At 35.0% G+C, this 22570-nt stretch overlaps 1 protein-coding gene across 1 annotated transcript in view; it reads right to left on the reverse strand.

The window, feature by feature from the left end:
- The window catches only part of BIRC6 (baculoviral IAP repeat containing 6), a gene marked incomplete at both ends in the record, with an annotated part of 232550 nt that overhangs the window by 18953 nt on the left and 191027 nt on the right, over positions 1–22570 (reverse strand). The window contains 4 exon segments of the mRNA XM_079721218.1: positions 2149–2366; positions 5254–5364; positions 6025–6170; positions 21134–21344. Of these exon segments, the coding sequence (XP_079577344.1) occupies positions 2149–2366; positions 5254–5364; positions 6025–6170; positions 21134–21344 (686 nt within the window).

The following is a 22570-nucleotide window of genomic DNA, read 5'->3' on the forward strand; positions in this document are numbered from 1 at the left end:
GAAATAAGAACAATCTTCTTACATCCTATATACATCTCTACCAAAATGTGTTAAAAATGAAGTTAAAAGTTAAAAACATACACAGGACTAGGAAACGGTTTTAAATTACAATTAAAGTGATTTGGTTTTGGTGAAAATGGGCTTTTAAAAGAGAGATGCCCAATTGGCAGCAGGAAAGCTTACCTTAACAGCAGATACCTTTTAAAATATTAAGTTACTTTTTTTCTAAGAGCTTTCCTTCATGATCTCTACATTACTGTCAACAATTTGAGATTCTAGGTATATTCATTATCATATCTCAAAGGTATGAGAGTAACTTTCTGCTTCAAATCTTCAAGTTAATGTTTTAAGAAATAGCTTACTTTTTAAAAAAATAAATTAACATTTAAAAAATAAATTTATTTTATTTATTTATTTTTGGCTGCATTGGGTCTTCATTGCTGCGCACGGTCATTCTCTAGTTGAGGCGAGCAGGGGCTACTCTTCATTGCGGTGGCTTCTCTTGATGCAGAGCATGGGCTCTAGGCACGTGGGCTTTAGTATTTGTGGCACATAGGCTCAGTAGTTGTGGCTTGCAGGCTCTAGAGCATAGGCTCAGTAGTTGTGGCACACAGGCTGAGCTGCTCCATGGTATGTGGGATCTTCCCGGACCAGGGCTCGAACCTGTGTCCCCTGCACTGGCAGGTAGATTCTCAGCCACTGCGCCACCAAGGAAGTCCAAGAAATAGCTTACTTTTAAATATTTTCTTCTGGGATAATGAGACAAGTAGATAACAGGAATAAATGTTTTCATGTAACAATTTATGATAAAAAGGTTCTGAGAGAACAGTAGGTGTGATGTTTCCCTTAGGGTTACTGGTAGTCCAAAAAATAGCAGAGAACCCAACAGTGAGTGTCAGAATTATTTAATGAATTATGTTTGAGTCAATCAACAGATATTTAGTGTACAAGACATGAGCAGCAAAGCCTTGGGTCCTGAACAGCTGTGTGTGGAGGCAAGTGGTACTAGAGTCCCGTTCTGTGACAACTCTGATTTACATTTTGGGGCTCCAACTTGGGACTGTTAAGCATAATGCTTAACAGTCACAAGTTTGGACTTGTGTGGTCCATTTAGCAATAAAATACTTCCCTAGGCAATCATATAATAATCAGCTCTACTGTTTGTATCAAGGAAAAGTGTGGTCAATAGGCAAGGTCTATGAGATTTCTACTGAAAAATTATCCAAAAGAGCAAAACAGAAAAGCAAACAAGCAAAAAACCTTATTCAAATCAATGGGTCAATAGTTTTAGCTGTGTATCTAAGGAAGACACAATATTTAATCCATGAATTAAATCAAGTAAAGAAAGGTTCCTCCCACCCCAGGTATCAAATCTTTAAAAATTATTAGCTGCAGCTTCTCTTGGAATTTAAGGCCAGATTACCACAGTGTTAAAACATAAAGCTGCTGGTTTTATTTATTATTGTACTACCATTACTTAAATCATATGAGTCTGTAAATATATAAATTTCCTAGAAAAGAAAAAAAGATAAAAAATTTTGAAGACTGGTAGTATAAAACATGAGATAAGTATTCTGGATTACAAGGAAGAAGTCCTGTAACTTTTTTTCAACTGACCAGCATTAAATCCTTTGATAGTATGTTCTAAAACTATGACAGGGTGCACACAGCCTTTGTTCAGGGAAGGTATCTTGGTATTTTCTTCTAAATCTTTATTTTGAATAGTACTCTCATCCACATACTCTGAACTAACATTAGAAAAGGACTCCCTTGGGCTTCCCTGGTGGTGCAGTGGTTGAGAGTCCGCCTGCCGATGCAGGGGACACGGGTTCATGCCCCGGTCCAGGAAGATCCCACATGCTGCAGAGTGGCTAGGCCCGTGAGCCATGGCCACTGAGCCTGCGCATCTGGAGCCTGTGCTCTGCAACGGGAGAGGCCACAACAGTGAGAGGCCCGTGTACCGCAAGAAAAACAAAAACAAAAAAAACAAAAAAAAAAAAAAGAAAAGGACTCCCTTCACTGATGTCCAAAATGGTCAACAGAATTTTTATTAAATTTATTTAAATTCATGTTATTTCTAGTGCTTTATATGAATATTTGAATAACTGGATTAGCCAGGGAAATAGGAAAAAAAGTTGTTTTTTCTACCTTCATGATGTCAAGTCGCTCCTCATCACAGCGCACAAAAACACTAGAGGACGATGAAAGAGGCAGTGAGGTTGAGAGCGTCACAGCTTCCTGTGCAAGGCGGCGGGCTCTGGCAGCACTGTTAGCATCGTTTGCATTTTTCACTTGAGACATGTAGTGGTAGTTTACTTTAAAACCCAATTTCCCATCTTCATCTTCAGAAACCATCTCAAACGTATCTAAAAGAAAAGAAAAAAAAAAAACCACTGAAAAAAAAAAAAAAGAACCAGAATGGAGGATAGCTGTCATAATAACAAAAAATTACAAATAAACAAATCACTAACCCTTCTTCCCCCCGAAAATGGAGAGGACTGCAATGTGGAAGAAGAGCAAACTATAAATGTTTATGTAATACCTACATGTGTGTGTTAATGCTGCTAGAGCAATGGAATATGTCATGGAAGCAAAGGAAGAAATCAATTTTAATTTACAATTTGGACATGCAGGCAGATTATATAATATCAAGCATTTAAATCACAATGCAAAGTAGCAGATAATTTATTCTTAAAATGAATGGCATATAATGTTTTTTGCCAAAATAATTCAGAACATGAAACGCCAAAAAGTATTTCAGTATATTTCTTTTCTTTTTTTTTTTTTTGCGGTAGCGGGCCTCTCACTGTTGTGGCCTCTCCCGCTGCAGAGCACAGGCTCCCGACGCGCAGGGTCAGAGGCCATGGCTCATGGGCCCAGCCGCTCCGCGGCATGTGGGATCTTCCCGGACCGGGGCACGAGCCCGTGTCCCCTGCATCGGCAGGCAGACTCTCAACCACTGCGCCACCAGGGAAGCCCTATTTCATTTTTAAAAAGAGAATAAGTCTTTATATATTTGTACTGATTTGGAATCAGAAAACAGAAATGACAGGCTGACGTTTATTTCTGTATTACTTTTGAAATTTAAGTTAATAGGATAAAACAGGATTATTAGGGAAGCCTCTGAAGTACTTTGATAGAATATAAGTAATGGGTTAATTCTTAACCGTTTATTCAGGCAGATTTGGAAGGACTTAAAGTTATGATTTACTGATAAGCTATATGTCCATACAAAATAGAAAGAAAAAAATGGATTTGAACTCTATCTCTAATTCAGATTAAACCTACCCCACCAATGGATGAAAACAAAGATATTTAAATATCTTATAAAACTAAATTAAAACCACCTACTGATACAAGGGCAAATACAAAGAAACAATGGTAACTTTTGATCTTGTGTTCACACAATTCTAAATATACAGAAAAACATGAAAACTACATTATAATTACCATTAATGCAGTAAATTTTACCAAGAACTTACTAAGTACAAGGTCCTAGGCTCTTTGGGTTAAATAATAAACAGGAAAATATATCTGTCTTCAAGAAGTTTATAATCTAGAAAAAAGGGGAAGACCTATAAACAGTGTCATGGGTCTGTGCACTACAAATGTACTATGTCTCAGCAAGACTACTGAGTAGTTTCTATCAGTAAACTTGTAAACCAGGGTTATTTCATCTGCTCAACTCTGCTGCCTTTCACATAATACAGGGATATATTTCCTTTGAGTTTTATAAATAGCAATCCACCAGATACACACATGAGCCTATCCCCATGCCTGGAGGAAATTTTTATATCATATATCTATAAGAAAACAGGGTCTTCTTATACCAAAATTTTATTAAAATATACAATCAAAGATAATGGCTAGTTGTTAAAAACCTACATACTGCTTGATTCAGCAATTCCTCTTCTATTAATTTTTCCTAAGGAAATAATCCTGGATGTGTACAAATATTTATATGAAATAATGCCCACTGAGATGTTGCTGACGTTACTAAAAAACTGGAAACAACCTAAAGGTCTAGTTATTGGTTAAACAAATGACAGTACTTTATATGAGAATATTAGGCAGTCAAGGACTTCCCTGGTCATCCAGTGGTTAAAAATCTGCCTGCCAATGCAGGGCACACAGGTTCAATCCCTGGTCTGGGAAGATCCCACATGCTGAGGGGCAACTAAGCCCATGCACCACAACTACTGAGCCCACGTTCTAGCCCCTGCTCACCACAACTAGAGACAGCCCGCACGGAGCAACAAAGACCCAGCGCAGCCAAAAAAATAAAAATATATATATATAAAGTACTTTAAAAAAATAATTAGACTTATAAAAATATTAGGCAGTCAATAAATATCAAGTTGTACAAGAATCGTGATATGAGAAAATATTTGATACATAGTTAGAAAATGCAGTTTACTAAAAAACAACACAACAGAAAACCCGTTATTTTTTCTAAATTATTCTAAAAGTCAATGGATAGCAAAACTCAATTACATTTAAAGTCACGTCCAACTGGTAGAGTTTATGATTTTAAGTGATAATGAGAGAAGCCTCCTGGCTGACTAACATTAATCAAAGGCTCTGGCCTATGACTCTGACAGTTATGACATAAATCTACATTTTTTTTTGGACTCCTACTTTGGTGTTCTTTTTAGTATAGTCAATGTCCTTTGGGCTGGTTCTCAAGAATGAAAAAGAGGGACATACAATAATAGTTAATGATGGTCATCAAAATTTGGAATTCTAGTGTTTATTCATAAACCAGCACCTTATGAAGGGTGCTTATATGATCTTTTCATCAGTCCTTACTTGTCAAGAGTTTTGGAATGGGAAAGGCTACATTTTCCAAAGGTATATCCCTTGGAATTCTAAAATGGTGAGAGTAACAGACTTGGTTCAAAGTCCCAGGTCTTGGCTTCCTTCAGGCAAGGATATACAGACATGGAGAGGTAAAGAAAGAAAACCACTTTCTGCCTGTTTGTTAGACATTTGGCTTTGTTTTTTTCCTGGTTTCTACTGAATCATGATTTCCAAACATAACTATAAACACAGATATAAATTCAGAGATAGAAAGATAAAAATTTTTGCATGTGTGTATATATAAACATACATACACACATACATAGAGTATATGAATAATTCATGGTAAAAGCAAGTTTGAAATTCTTTAATTTTACTAGAACACATTTCAATAGCACTATTAAAAAATGTAAAATGAGAGCTGAAGAAATAAAAAGTACAATTTCAACTTACCAAACTGTAATTTCTTCATGACAGCCACATATTTTTCTTCAAGTGATTTCAATAGTGATAAAGGTTTGGGTTTCATAGCCACCTTCTTTGAATATTCACCTAGTTTTTTTTCTGTTATTTAATATTTCAAGATAAATAACATAAGTATACATTTTCGAAGAGTAAAACAAAAAAACTATTAACTTCTAGAGTTCAGATTTTGAATTCCGAAAAATTACGAAACTCTTCATAATTATCTTCGTATTGTACCGTTTTAAAATTAAAAGATTCTTTCTATTTCATAAAAATAATAGGGCTAAAAATCTTATCAACTTTAAAGCTTAAATTCTTAAAATGCTAATTAGATTTCATCCATTCAGGCAAAAACAGCAGAAATGAAGCAATAGATGATGAAGAATCATTTAATTCTTCCATTGCTAATATGTGAAAATGCCAATTTTAACTGAATTCTTACACACTATTAATGTACTGTTTTCTATCTAATACAGTTGCATTTTTCAATTTCATAACTTTCAGTGGAAAGAAAAGAGAAATTTATAATGCATGTTGTCAGCCTACTAAGAGTCTCAGAAATCATACACAGTAGAGATAAATATTTTAAAATTAGAGTCTATATATAATTAGCTTGAAAACCTGACATAGAACAGAATCTTTAAGTAAATAACTTGCTGGAAAACCATTAACATAGAGGGAAGAGAAGGCGGTTTTCAGTAAGTAAATGAAACATCTTTGTATCAAAAGAAAAGGAGCATAAAGAGAATAGTGCTGTACCTTGATTTGCTTGCCGCAAACTGGTAGTGGCTGCATAAACAATCTCAGCAGTCCTCTGAATGTCTGGCACCAAAAGAGTAAGTCCTTCTGGCTCTTGATCAGATGCATCTGGTTTTACTCCTGTTTTAACATTTTCCCTTTTAGATCTGAAAAGTTTTTTTTAATATGGAAAGAAATGCAAGGAAAATTAAGATTTTAGTAGTTTTGAAAAATAAATACTTCCATAAATCAGTAACAGTGGTTAAAAATCAACATGATAGTCTGCATTTCATTTGACATACACATGATATATACCAGGAATAGTTTAAATTAGATTCATTTTGAAGCCACAGGATAATGCCTAGCATAATAACCAAAGTTTCGGATAGGTCGTCTCTTCATATGCAAAAACAGACAAGAGTTAAACACTGTAGAAATGTCATACTGTAAAAAGACCCCAATACCTGGTATGTCCTTCGATCCACACCTTTAAAAACATACTTACAGTAACTATGTACCTAGAAGTAGAGAAATCACTTCTATATCTAAAAGTAAAAGATCCTCTGCCTTCTAAGACTTGGGAAACAAAGATCCATAGGTGGTTTTTCAGTTTAATTCTATTTGTATTTCACTTAGAGTATATTAATTTCCAAGGGGGGAAAAAAAGAAAAATTCCAGAATAAAGTGCAGGTTCACTACTAGGTAACTTAATATAATGTGCTTCTATACACTGAATCTTTATTTAAACATTAAGTTTTAGGGCATAATCATTTTAAAGATATTCTTCTGTATTCCCTATTCAGGGTCTAATATAGACTCAAATTAAATTTTCTAGGTGAATGCAGTAGCATTTTATTAACAAGGTTCACTAAAAACAGCAACTAAATATCAATTTCCTTTTTTCTATTTCAACTCTCAGCATGTTTTATTCACATCATTACACTACTGCTTAGATACTAAAAATCTACATCTTTGTTAATTCATTAAATAGATAATTTAAAACAAACTGAAATCACATATAAATAAAAGTGTTTAAAATGTTTATGCTAAGGTATGATCTAAACTACGCATCATTCATTTTTCTAGTTTGTACAGCTACTAACAAAAGGACATGGCTATTATATTAAAACAACATTTCACAAAGTGGGCATGGAGCCTTAGAGAACTATAAAAAGACTAACAGAAGACAGAAGAGTCCTTAACAAAATAATATCATGCAATCTATGTCCAAATAAACTGTTCTTTATCACAAAGACAAAAATCTGCTCAGAAGCCATTCAGTGCTTAACTTTAGGTAGATAATAAGAGGTAAATTAAGAAGAGCCACTCAGATGGATAACAACAGTAACCGGATTTAGTGTTATGCATGAGTCTTGAATTGGCTCCCACACTGTGTGAAAATCTAGCATCCACAGATAATTTTATACCACCTCATACACCACCTCACCTGGCAAGAGGATTTAACTTAAGAACCATAATGTGTCACTGGGTTACTGCTTTTTCTCCTACCCTCTCTTCTTATCTTCCCTGATGTATATTTAGGAGTCACAGAGAACACATGGCCAACTCTCATTTGCTACTCACGAACCACTTGGTAGATGTTATGCTGTGTATCATATTAGTCATCAACCTCTGTGTGTGAACATGTATATGAACATATATGTTTGCATATGTAAGTAAGGAGAATATAGTGAATGAATGTTTTAAGACTGAAATAGACATTTTACTGCTAGAATCAAATAACATACTGCATCTTTTATAGCTATGAAGTTAAGTTGAGACTACAGTTTAATAGTGAGTCTGACAATTTTTTTTTTTTTTTTTTTTTTTTTTTTTGCGGTACGCGGGCCTCTCACTGTTGTGGCCTCTCCCGTTGCGGAGCACAGGCTCCGGATGCGCAGGCTCAGCAGCCATGGCTCACAGGCCCAGCTGCTCCGCAGCATGTGGGATCCTCCCGGACCAGGGCACGAACCCGTGTCCCCTGCATCAGCAGGCGGACTCTCAACCACTGTGCCACCAGGGAAGCCCAGTCTGACAATTTTTTAAATAAAGATATGATTCTGGTAGACAAGCTCAAACAGATTCTCAAATTCTGCATTTACCAATGGCTGTTCACAAACTTTGTGAAACACTGAGAGTCAAGAAAAAACACTTAAGTTGATTGACAGTACCCCCTCTGAATTTATAAAGACTCTCTCTCTCCCCAATTGCAAATGATTCTCTTCCTGGGGCTTAAAAAAATTCTTAATTAGAAGGGCCACTGAACAATAGGAAAACAACAGTAAGTAGCTTGAGAAAACAGAAGAGTTATAGTTATAGCTGTAATAAAATAAAGATGGTTTCCTAAATCTATCATTAGTCAGTTGATCCATTATATTCTCAATAAAGATGTCACTTAAAGAAACATATCTTGCCAAGCAGAGAAGGAAGATTACAGGAGTGAAGCTCATTTTTCCAGAATTAGAGTATTTTCTCCTTGAAGAAACAAGAACCTCTGGCATGGAGAGTAAACTGCCTCAATGCAATTTAGAGGAAGTTACCCTCAGAAAACTACTGATTCTAAATTTCAAGCCCTATTCATGAATACCAATTTCCTAACTCCAGTTTTTAAAAGATGATTAGTAGGAGAAATTTCTATTATTAAAATACTGCAAATAGTTAGGATAAAAATTTTTGTTATTTTTCACCACAAAATTTTAAAAATGTTTAAGAATAGTGCAAAAAAATCCACAGAAATTTTAAAAACAGCATTTTTTACACCAAATGCGTAAAAGAAATAATCATATACATCTTGAAGATAATGGCTGAATCATAAAGCAGACATAATTAGACCTTTACAGCAGGTTCTAACAAGAATTTTTTATGTGGATAGTCTTTTTGAAAAAACATACAGCAGAAAAATAATCTTCAAAAGGTAAAAGTACTTCAAATATATGAAGAACACACACTACCTGCCTAATGATGACTACAACTAGTCATTGTCTGACATTAAACTACAGACAGCAGTCTCTTTTCTATAAAAGCTGCAGGTTACTGTCAACCCATATGTAGGCCCAGCTCATGAAAAAAGGCCATACCTTAGCTCACATCCTGAAGTCTGTGTGAAAAGCTATTTGAGTTCAAGGCACCTAGCTGGAAGTAGGTCTTTGAGACTGACAATGGATCCAACATGGTAAAAGCAATCAGCGACGGCCGCTACCATGGTATCCGCTGCTTTGTGCATACGTTGAATCTGGTTGTGATCACTGCCCTGAAGAAATACGAGGAATCAACTGAAGTTTCTACTATTGCACAGAATTATCTGCAAACATTTTCCACTATGCTGTGAATTCCAACAGCTAATAAATTAAGCAAATTTTGGCTCTGTGACATATAATCTAAACTAGGATGTGAGCAGAATGGGCAAATCTTTCTTGTGAAAACAAAAAGAAAAAAGAAACCCATAACTCAACACTCAGTTATATTGAACTGCTTCTTCTAATTCTACCACCCACATTAAGTTGGATATTTGTATGACTACAAGATATCAGAATTATGTTCTCTTATAATCTATAAACTAAAAACAGCTTAATACAACTATTTTCTTGGTCGGACATTAGGAAAGACCACTTCAATCCCCTGCACTCCTAATTCTAAAGTCAAAACTATCAAACTGTTGAAATAAACATTTAAAAAGCAGAGCCACATTAAAGAAGTAATCAGGACACCATGTGCTGAAACGTCCAGATTCAGAAGTATTAAGAATTAGTGTCTTAGAGGAAGATTCTAAAACTATAAGAGAATGAAACTTCTATATTTACCTATAAAACAATGCACCATATCATACTCCACAGTTCTAAAGCTCTTTGCCAAGAATTATAGTTTTAAAAAAATTAAAAGTAAAAGTAAGCAGAAAGGTTTTTTAAAATATTACTGTGGAGAATTATTTGCTTCTAATGTCTATAGAAAACATGAAAAAAAATTTTGAAATGCACCACTAAATGGGATAAGACCTTTGTAAGATGAATGTTTTCCATGCTTATTTTAAAACTTAGTTTTAAACTTTAGATTCCCTTTTGTTTTTACTTAAATTCTTTCCAAATGGAAGTACTGGTTTTAGTTTTCAATATGATTTAAATGAAAGTAGAAAATAAAATCTTCTTTGTCTTAAATGAAGCATAAATGAGCAATAGGAGAGAAGGGAATATCCAAAACAGAGGTATGAGAAGCCTTTGAAAATAAAACCTTGATTTTTAGATTAGATAAAAATATAATAGTTTTCCAGTCAGATTAAACATCACAGGACAAATATGGTACTGTGTGCTGCTATGGAATGGAGTTGCCACAAGTAATATGCTTCACCAGGGGACAACCCAACTGAGGCTAAGAGATACTAAAATAAATGTTGGCACTGCTGTCTCCACCACCAAGTAAAAAAGGTTGACAAACCACTGAACTTGTTCAAGGTCATCACAAAAAGAAACTTAAAAAATATATATATATGGTTGCAACAAATGCTTCTTGTCTAAGAAATCAGGCCTTTTTCACTTTGTAGGTTTGAGAAACAGAGGAAAAAGAAAAGATAGGAAATGTTTTTCCAATGAAAACAAATGTAGGAGGACTGGAACTGAAATTCTTTCTCAACTGAAGCCCTAAAGGAACTAAGTTAAAGGAGTTAAAACAAGAGAGTCTGATAGAAAATATGCCGTTTAAGAAGTAAATCAACTAATCTTATTGCTTAGTTGGATAAAAAGGAATTGGGTATTTCTACAAGACAATTCAGTTATTTTAAAAACTGATGAACTATGCACCGGAAGACACTTTGGGATAGCTAAGGGAAAGGGCAATCAAGGATGCTTACTTTAATAATGCTATTAAAGAGAAGTTCAATGTTGAGAACACCTTTCACTCAACAGAGTCATTTGTGTCACGTCCTTATTAGCAATTAAGATTATCTGATTGGCGGCAAGTACCTTTTTCAAATTTTTGGTGAAGCTATCAAGTACTAAATATACAAAATATGATTATTTGTCTACTGGAGTCTAGCAGGAAAAGTCTGCACAAAAGATCAAGGACAAAATATTTGCCTTTGCTCCAACTCCAAGGAGGCTACGAAGTGCCACACTTACTCAAAAGTGAAACCAAACTACTATGCCTGTACTTTGACTTCATTTTGAGAAGGTTGGCACATAGGTTGAAATGGCCAGCAGACGATGAATTTCACCAAGAATGGTACTTAAATTCTGAAGGGCTCACATTTTCACACTGTGATTATTTTGTGGGCAACAAAATGAATTTTCACACTAGATAATTATATTTCAAGTGGAAACAATACATATATAAAGGTTTAAAGTATTACATTACCGATGCCACAAATCCCTTTATTAATGGAGGTGACAGAGTTGCTTTCAAGTTCTTTCTTTTTTAAGAATCTAAAATAAAATGCTGATCGACAACTGGTCATAAATAGGCAGGAGTTGTTTTTGCTATTTGTTATTTAAATATCGAATTTTGCTAATAAACTCTTTAATTTCTTCTTGACAAGGGAGTTAAAGATATTACAAATATAGGACATAATAAGATAGTAACAAAATTCAGGAGATGGAAAACAATAGGGTGTTTAGGGGGGTGGGAAGAGGCTTCTCCAGCAACATAGAGAAAATAATTGTATCTCCAACACACCACCCTAGTCTATGCAAGTAGACACCAAATCAGCTTGAAAGACAGTAAAGGAAAAATACATACATCAATAACTAAGAAATTTTCAGAGGAAATGTTTTTATTGATTCTTTTGAGCAAAAAAAAAAAAAATCAAATGGGTAAAGCTGACTTAATCCTCATTTAAGTGATAATTACATGAAGTTGCTACCAGCTCATGTTCTACAGACCACAAAACAGTTTACTTTACTTAGTGTACCTTAGTGATCTAATAATTATTACTTAGGCACCACTCGAATGGCTATGCATATCTAACGAAATATGCTGCCTTTTAACATTTATAGTGTTAACAAAAATTCTTCAGGGGAATGAAAAAAGATAAGCAAAAGAAAATATAAGAAAAATTCTGTAGAATCTGCATTCTTATATATACTTTTTAAACTATCAAAAGCAAAATTTTCAATTAAAAAATTTTACTTGTCAACATTAAAATTTTTTTTATGTATACCAAATTTCCAAAGCCAAATCAGAAATAAGTTCACACTTCGATTTCTAATTATTCACTGATGCATAAATCCAATTGTTCTTTGGAAGTTAAGTTCAATTTAGTAAATAAATATACTTGATTGGGACATTAGGAAATTTGAGGTCTTATCATAGCTCTCTGTCACTAAGCATGAGACCTTGGAACAAATCACAGTATTTATGGACCTTGTTTTCCTCATTTATAAAAAGGGGGATATGAACTATCTGAACTCTTAAGAGCGTCCCTTATAGTTCTAAAAACCTTTGGATATTATGGGACAGGTTACTTATCGTGAAGTGCCCAGAAAGATTTACAAACTAAATCTTACTTGGCAAGAGACTTTAAATTCAGCAATTAAGATTGCTTGAGATTTTGTCAGAAGTAAGATAGTGGAAACCATCTTGAAACATAAAGCTCATCTAATGCAATCTGACAAGGAATAAATAATCATTTTATATGTTATGCTACTGAGGTAGAAGTATTAAGTCAATTTATAATTTTTAATGAGTTTATGTTTGTTAATCACTTAAATAATAGAATAAGCTGTACTTTGGTACTTGATCTAAGTGTTTTTCAGGAATCAGCTAAAGCTGAAGTCTAGCCATTACACACGCATGACACCTTAGTGATCAATGAACAATTTTGGTAAAAGGTAGCAATGGGGTATAAAAATAGAAGTATCTGGACTACAGGTCAATCAACTTGTCTTTTTTTTTTTTTTTTTTTAAATTATTTATTTGGCTGTGCTGGGTCTTAGTTGCAGCATGCAAGATCTTTAGTCGCTGCATGTGGGGTTTAGCTCCCTGACCAGGGATTGAACCCAGGCTCCCGGCCTTGGGAGCACAGAGTCCTACCCACTGAACCACCAGGGAAGTCCCTCTTTCTTCATAAATGTTGTTTTTAATAATGAACACTACAGGCATCAGGAAAGTGGGGAGCTAAATCCCAGATTTATTACCTATTAGTACGTTTTTAAATGTTAAACTCTAAGTAATAGTTTCATTCTTTGTCGAACAAGAATATTTTCTTGTCTACCACACAGAACAGAAAAAACTAGTAATAGACATCTAAGAACTTCTGAAACTCTATATCCTACACAGAAGTTAGGTTATAATATTATTCCTTGTATTTTTTACACAGCTATATGCTACTACATATTTATTATAACTTTACCCACAATTTAAAGCAGTTTGGCTTATTCTTCAGAAACAAGAAGGGAAATCAATAAAAACATAGAGGCTGGAACATAAATATTACACTAATCAAAATTATTTCAAACTGACAGAACAAAAGGAATTCAGGAAATAGTTTTGTCTTTTATCTGCCTAAGTCATTAATCTGACAGTCAGGAAAATTCATTTTTACCAGATTTTGATCTCTCGTAACTGGCATAAAATTAAGTGGTAGTGACCTTGGACTTATGTGCAGTAAACATCTAATCACAGGCTGTCTTCAGCATGTGTCTAACAAGCACTGCTCACACCTTTATACATCCTTTACCTCCTACTTTTGTATCAGGCTGTCATTCTCACATGCGCTCCCCCTAGCCCCCCGCCCCGGCCTCTCTCTTTTGGCCCCTAGGGAACTATTTCTTCCACTGCTTGTAGATATAAAAATTAAAAGTATTAAACACAAAAATCATCAAATTATAAAACTAAAGAAAAAAACAGAAATTAAGGCTTTTTGGATAAAATAAATGAAAAACTTTTTTTTCTGCATTAGGCAATAAAGAAAAGTGTCAATATTGCTATACTGAGGGCACCTGAAAAATGGAACATTTATGGTAATAAAGTTTTCAAAAACTATGCAAGGGAGTGAATTCTACTTATCCTTTATAGACAAATGTTAAACTTTTTGTTCTTCGTAAGTGTCTATTACATCAATAGACAGGCAAAAGAATTTTATTGTTTTGGAAGTCCTTTGATCTTTTTATTGCAGTGATTATTAAGGTGGCTTCTGAATAATTTCTCTGAAATAAAGTAAATGAGGTACTTAATGTTAATGAGGCAAACGAAGTTAAATAGAAACAATATTTAAATCAACCATTTCCTATTTTTGTTCAAATTATTATAAAAAATTTCAACTGAACAAGAAAAAAGTACAAAATTTCCATATGATAGCATCATGAAATGTCCCCATTTTGTTTAAATTTTAAGTGATAGATGATGTTAGAAAATGGCCTAAGTAGAAAATTACATTTAACATTATAGGTACATTTAAGGTATGTTTTCAAAATGGTATAAAACCAGTGTACAAAACATGCTATTATATACTTAGAAAAAAATTAATTTCTGAAAAAGTCCTCATAATTAATTATCTAAATGTTATCTGTTTCAGACAAAAGTTGGAAAGTGCTGAATGTAAAAATTCTCTATTTTGAAGCAATACACTTTTGCCTAGTCTTTAGTTAGGAATGTTTCCCTGACTTATCTTAATATAAATGTTTACTAATAATCAGCCAACAGCAATATTAATCAGTTTATTTATGTTAACCATTAGACTCAAATTAACTCTAAGCAGTTATTGCAAATTGTGAATCTTGAGAGGATTTATTAGGAGAGGTGGCAGACAGTAAAATATAGAATCATGAGTAAAAGAATATTAAAATATCATCATCTTTAGGAAGTTCTTAATGCAATTTGTACAGTAAATATTTAACAACTTTTAAAAGACAGACTAAATCACAATAAATCACTCCTAGGTGCCACCTTGCCATGTCAACATGTTAATCTTGCCAGGAAAGATGAACATAATAAACTAGAAGTATATACATTTATTCCTTGAATAGTGCTCTGGTTTACACTAATACCAACCCCATCAGAATACTGTAATTATCTGTCACCAAACTAATCCTCATCCATAGGAGAGTGAGGATGAGAATCAAAATACCACTCTAAATTGTAGCCACATTAAAACAAAAGCAAGGCTAGTTTGGCTTCTGCTAACTTTCGTTTCTCCCAATTAAGCACAAATAAAAGGGGGAAGGAGAGTAAGACAGTCAATGGACATACATCATCCCATTTCTTCTCCTTTTTTTTTTTTTTTTTGCGGTAGGCGGGCCTCTCACTGTTGTGGCCTCTCCCCTTGCGGAGCACAGGCTCCGGAGCACAGGCTCAGTGGCCATGGCTCACGGGCCTAGCCGCTCTGCGGCATGTGGGATCTTCCCAGACCGGGGCACGAACCCATGTCCCCTGCATCGGCAGGTGGACTCTCAACCACTGCGCCACCAGGGAAGCCCTCTTCTCCTTTTTAATTTTGTTAGTTTATATTTGCAAAATGCCATTACTTTTAGAGGACTTGATATATCCTATTAATAAAGTTTCCCAAAGCGTGAGAAAACATTAAGTGATAATTAGACATGGTATTAGTTAACTGAATCGAAGAGTGAGAAAACTAGTCTCTTTCCAATGAAAAGAGAGGTCTCAGTAAGCCTTTGGTAATTTCTTAGCATTGTTAAATCTTCCTTCTTAAAACACAAAATGGGTCTGGAGTCAGACACTAACTTTCTTTTTTTAAAATATTTATTTATTATTTATTTATTTTATTTATTTTTGGCTGCATCAGGTCTCACTTGCAGCACATGAGATCTTTGTTGAGGCACGCAGGATCTTTCATGGCAGCACTTGGGCTCTTCGTTGTGGTGCATGGGCTTCTCTCTAGTTGTGGCGTGTGGGTTTTCTCTTCTCTAGTTGTGGCACATAGGCTCCAGGACGCATGGGCTCTGTAGTTGTGGTGCATGGGTTCCAGAGTGCTTGGGCTCTGTAGTTTGCAGCACGTGGGCTCTCTAGTTGAGGTGCACGAGCTCAGTAGTTGTGGCGCACAGGCCCAGTTGCCTTGCAGCATGTGGGGTGTTAGTTCTCTGACCAGGGATCAAACCAGCGTCCTCTGACTTGTAAGGTGGATTCTTTACCACTGGACCACCAGGGAAGTCCCAGACACTAATTTTTTAAATTTAGTTTATTCACTTTTAGACTTATCTTCTATTTATGGCAAATGATACTGGTCCTTCTGATATGTTAGTAATGTGAAGTTCCCTCTTTAAATAAAATGTTTGGTTAAAAAAAAAACTGATCTAAAGAAAGATTCTAGCAAAAGCATGGGTGGTAAAGGTTTGAAAGTTCCTCCTCATAAATGTTAAGGCTCTTCACTCTGACAAAGAATTTCTACCAAGAAAAATTTCCTTCAGTTTTCAACCATGAAAATGGTTTGGTTTATTTTGATCCGATGAATAAAATTCCCATTATTACATGATACTCTCTTAAGATGAATTCTAAAATAATATAGACAAAAGGCTCCAGAAAAATTAAATCTAAAGCCTACTTACTGTCATATAAGTTTTCCACATATACAACTTTAGCTGGATGACAGCTTTTAGGAAATAGAAGAATTGTATGAAAATGAATGTAGTCTCACCCTGTCATTCCTGAACCTTAATATAAAAGATTTTAGATTCTCTGCTAATGATTCTGAGCTTCTGTCAAGCCAATAGATGACTGTTTTCTGTCTTCAGTAAAAATAACCTAGTAGGATTAGTACTGGAGAACTTCTGTGTAGGATTACAGACTTCAGATTCTGGTATGTCAACAAAGGAAACCATGCTCTGAAAACCATTTATTTGATAGCACTTACACTTTACTGAAGGAGATCCCCAGGGATAAATCTGCAGTCACTGATACTAACACATAGGCAGAATAATGTAGTTAATAAGTAATTTAAAGCCTGAGTAATAACTTTTTTTTTCTTTTTTAAAGTCAAACATCTGAAACATAGACAGTATTTCTACCTAGGAACTTTCTTTTAAGTCCATAATTTTAGAGCAAGAATGCTAATAGACTCAAATCCTCAGTCCCCACAATGGCAGGATGGGAGAGGACACAAACAGCTCAACTGCCAAGATAGAAAGGATGAAAATCTCCTCCATGGCAATTTAGTCTTGTTCTAACTCCCACCCTAACCATTCAGCTACACTGCAAGACAATCTTTTTTATAATGCAGATCTGATTAGATCTCTGCTGAAATCCTTTCAATGGCTCATCACATTTAAGAGTAGGTAACTATGAAGTTCTTCAAGCCCCTGCTTTCCTCTCTAGCCTCATTTCTCACCCCTATCTCCCACCCGAAGGACACCCAGGCACGCCAAACTTCTTTATTCTCTACATTTCCCTGAATACGTGATGCTTTCTTTCACTCCTAACATTCTTCACACAGCCTGGTATACCAGGCCCCTGCTCCTCTTTATTTAGCCAATTCTTATGTATTCTTTGGGCTTCCAAATCTGGGTTGATCCTCCAGTAATGTTTTAAACTTCCAATATGCCATGTACTGTGTTATTAAAACTGCCTAGTTATTGTTTCCCCCATTACCTGTCAGTCCCTTAGAAAAAGACCTAATTTTCTTGTTATGCTCTCATGAACATTCAATAAACATCCGTTAAATGAACAAATCAGTGATGCTCTTGTGACCAGGCCAGATCTCATCTATCTGAATATAAGCGCAAGCTTCTAAAACACAAATTAGATAAAAGCAAAGTAAACGATCTGCCTTTTCAGCTTCTTAATGATATTTTCCTATTTCCTCTTATAGAAGGTTTCAGGCTTGGAGGGGAGAGTCAGCTAACCTATATAATCTCTATCATTCTTTGAATTTTGATATAAAAATTAGTTGGGTTTAAGCACTGTCCTCAAGATAGGATACTCTTAATTGGATTATTCCAACCAGTAAAAGTAAGCTTCCTCTTTAGATTTGGGCAAAACGTTTTAATTTCTTTCATCCAAAAAAGATAAAAATTGTAAGTATAACATATACAGAGGAAATAATATCAATGTAAATCATTATATGTAACCACAATTATCATCCAGAGACCTGCAAATTACATAGAGAATCTATCTTTTCTTTATCTAAGATGATCAAATTGTGCTATGTTAAATTTTCATTTGGAGGGAAAAAACTGCATGCCTTTTGTGTATGCCTGGCTTTTAGAAAGAAAAAAAAAACCAGTAACAAATGAGAAATAACGAGAAGAAAACAAGGCAATACAATGATATACATAAACATAATTAGTAAACTAGTACTTGCTTTAAAAAAAAAGAAAAACCTACACTAAATAGATGTACTCTATCTACCCTTACTTTTTCTTCCCCCTGAGCCCCCAGGTGCAGGTGTGGCCAGGACTTCCCAGGGAATCACCCACAGGCAACGCATCCCCCCCACCCGCCTTATTTCTTACTGAGAGAAAAAGAGACAAAAGTAATGCAAAAATGTTCTGAGCTGGGGAACACCTACACATTATTTTTAAAGTCGTAACTCCAAACCCTGATGAAGCACTAAAACACATCCTAAAAGTGGTATGTAAACAGAATGTAATTTGCCTTGACCACCATCTTCTCAGAGTATCCTGGGTTTTGTTTTTGTTTTTAAATACAGTTGGGGATCAGGTAGGCAGGTAGAGGGGAGGGGGGAGGGGGAAGCTTTGCATCTTGAAACAGTGTTAAAAATAAACTTAGACCAATTTCTGTGGTTATAAACTTTACAGGAAATTGGACTATACTGTTCACTTTATTAGAGTTCTATTGTGATGAAAATATGAAAAGAAATACATTTAAGTTTTCACAGGCTGGAAAAGAGTAGATTTTCCCCTCTTTCTGTGAAGTGGAAAGTGAATTCTCAAGGTGCCAAACCTTGATAGGAAAGTAGGGACGTTATAACATGTACGTCTTTGCTGGCTTCTTTTTGTAACAGAGGCTGTATTCTACACATATATAAAAAAAATAACAGATATCATGAGGAATCTTGACGAAGAGGCACATTCAAACCCTAATACAAAACTCTCTTTAGTGTTTCTTTGTCAGTAAAATAGCTTTAAAAAATAGTTAACTGCACAGGGTCACTGTAAAGATAAAATAAAAAATGAAATGATCTCTGTGAACAGTCATTATGATCTTTATGTGCATTTTTTTTTCAATTTTTTAAAAATTAACTAATTTATTTATTTTTGGCTGCATTGGGTCTTCATTGCTGCGCGCGGGCTTTCTCTAGTTGTGGCGAGTGGGGGCTACTCTTCGTTGCGGTGCGCGGGCTTCTCATTGTGGTGGCTTCTCTTGTTGCGGAGCATGGGCTCTAGGTGTGTGGGCTTCAGCAGTTGTGGCTCATGGGCTCTAGAGCGCAGGCTCAGTAGTTGTGGCACACGGGCTTAGCTGCTCCGCGGCATGTGGGATCTTCCCGGACCAGGGCACGAAACTGTGTCCCCTGCATTAGCAGGCGGACTCCCAACCACTGCACCACCAGGGAAGCCCCCTACACACATGTTTTGCTGGTACAGAATTTAAAAGTTTGAAGTGTCATTTTTTCTTGGTGAAAGATTTTAAAGAATATTTTGTTTCCAGGTAACCAAGTAGAAAAATAAAGAGCTCCTGTTAACTGAAACTCAGTTATCCTCTATCTGCAATTAAATTTTTGTAGTGGATCATTAATACATTTCATGCAGAAGTTTAATTTTTAAGAAATTATACTGCATGTTATGTGAACAGGATATACATTAAGAAAAGCAGCAAAAAAGGCACTCTAGGTGTACAAATTCCATTCACTTAGCTCAGTTAGAAAATCAGACCTTTAGTCTGATGATACCACACTATTTTTGTATAATTATGTTAGCTGCCTAGGTTACCAGTTAGAAAGATTTTTGCCATAATGAAGGATGGGACCAAAGATAATATTATTTTCTTCTCTACAACATAAAGAAGTCTCACACTATCAAAGAAAATATACCTTTACATTTTACCTCCCTGGTAAAAGAGTATGAACCTACAGCTTTTTATATAGCTACCAACTGGCTCTTCTTTAATCTCTTTGCTAATTCATGATTCTTACTGCCTGGCAGTGAGCCACTAGTTCTTAAAGTGATAATGACAGTACAATAAAGCTAAAAGAGTCAGAATAATCTGAGGAATTGATTTCTTCTGAAAAATGAAAGCTGACAAAAACTATTCCTCCAATGACCAATTCTCTGCCATCACTTGATGTATACTGAGTTTCCCAAATTTTAGGCTACTAAAAAAATAAGTGAGAACAGGTAGGACAAATATATTGCAAAGATGGTAAAGAAGATTAACTGATTCAAAAGACCACTAACAAAGAAATAAGCTTCCTCTAGCCTAATTCTGAATGTTTATGCAAACATCAGAATTTATGCCATCTTTAAGTAAAACTGACAACCATTAAACAGATTCTGCTAAGAGAATGAAAAAGCTTACCAGGAAAAGGTTTTTTAAAGTTTTTGATAAGAGGACTCATCATCTGATTTCTAGCAAGGTATAAATTTAACCAAAGATTCATTTAAAAATTCAATTTTCCACGAAGATAAAATACTAACTTTACTATAACTTCAACAAATAAATACAGAATCCTCTACCTTCTAAAAAATATTATAGCATGAATTATAACATATGTATCAAAATGAAACTAGTAATTCCTAAAGCCAACAGTTCTAATTCTATGAATCTACTCTGCAGAGATTTCTGCAAGTCCCAAAAGATGTATGTCAGAGGTTATTACAAATTAGAAATAACCCAAATGCCCACTAATAGATGGTTAAGTAAAATACAGCATCTATATACAATGCATAATCAGAAATATTAAGAACAGTATCAGCAATATGTATTTACTGAGAGTGAAGGTGTCTTTCACCTCAATATTGAGTAAAACTAGCATCTATCAGTATAATAGGTACAATGTGATAGCATTTAAGAAAAACTCTATCTATAGCTATAAGATCGCATAGGGCAATATCTGATAAGCCACTGTTAATAAACATTTCTGAGTGTAGGATTTGGTGGCTACTTTTTCTCTGTCGTTTTATTTACTGCTTGTGCATGTGTTTAATTAGCATACATCATTTTTAAAAAACCAACAAAGCTATTTTAAAAAAGATTGTAAAAGTCAAGGTCAAAAGAAATGAACAAAGTATAGTACCTTAAACGGTTGGTGTAGGTGTCAACACAGGTCTTCATTTTGGCTAATAATGTACCAACAGAAGCTTGACACTCTGACTGTTCTTCTTCCTCTTCACCATTCTCTGCAGAAAGAGGCAACAATAGGGGCACCATGCACGTACAAGAAGCAATGGCCCGGAGCAATTCTAGCAGAGCTCGATAGAGTGGCACATGTCTTGCCATGTCGAGAACTGTAAGAAGGAAGAAGGGGAAAGCATAAAATGAGCACGTGTGCAATATAAAAGTAAGTCCACAGCAATGTAACTTCTACTTGGATCTTAAGATGAATTGCTTGGTTGTTAAGTGGACTAAAGTAGATGTTCATGAAGCACCAATGTGCAAAGCGTAAGAGGCACTTTTAGGGAACAAAAAAAAATGAAAATGGCACAGAGTTGGGGAGACAGCAAGAAATGTAATTAAGTAACTATTTAGTTATATCACACATAAAAATGATTAAATAGTCCAGATAATAAATTATGGCAGTAAATACATTTACTTATTTACTTAAAAAAAAAATTTATTTATTTATTATTTATTTTTGGCTGCATTGGGTCTTTGTTGCTGCAATGCGGCTTTCTCTAGTTGCGGAGAGTGGGCCTACTCTTCAATGTGGTGTGTGGGCTTCTTATTGCGGTGGCTTCTCTTGTTGTGGAGCACGGGCTCTAGATGCGTGGGCTTCAATAGTTGTGGCACACGGGCTCAGTAGTTGTGGCGCACGGGCTTAGTTGCTCTGCAGCATGTGGGATCTTCCCGGACCAGGGCTCGAACCTGTGTCCCCTGCATTGGTAGGTGGATTCTTAACCACTGCACCACCAGGGAAGCCCAATGCATTTATTAATATAATGTAGAAATAATATATTTTTTAAACAATTGAAAGGAAGCCACTGTATCTTAGGTAAAATAGAATGATATGACAGCTTATCAAAAGTATAATTAAACAAATCAACTTGTTAGGGAAAAAAAAAGTCGACAATGCCAGCTTTTAGTTATTTGCTATAAATCAAATGAATTCTTTTCTTAAAACTACATGCATCTAACAGTGGATTCCATACTCTAAGAACATGTATTGCTTCTATAGCATTTATAAGTTGTTTTGTTAGGTTTTGTGGCTTTCTCCCAAGTGTAATTTACTTTTGTCAATCATGTGAGACAAGGACCTAACAACTTTTTTCCAATACCAGTTACTGAATAAAGTTATTCCATAAATGTTTATTATTTATTATGTTAGTTATTCCCAATTATTTACTGAAAACCCACAGGTGGACAGGCTGGGAATACAGCAGTGAAGAAAACAACCAAAAATTCTTGCCTTCATGTAGCTTACCCTCAAGGTAGAGAACAAGTGAGTAAAAATTTTTTCAGACACTACTAAGTACTCTGAACGCTAAACAGAAGATTGAAATGGGAGGAGAACTGG

Source organism: Hyperoodon ampullatus, assembly GCF_949752795.1.
Source record: "Hyperoodon ampullatus genome assembly, chromosome: 15".
Taxonomy (NCBI): domain Eukaryota; kingdom Metazoa; phylum Chordata; class Mammalia; order Artiodactyla; family Ziphiidae; genus Hyperoodon; species Hyperoodon ampullatus.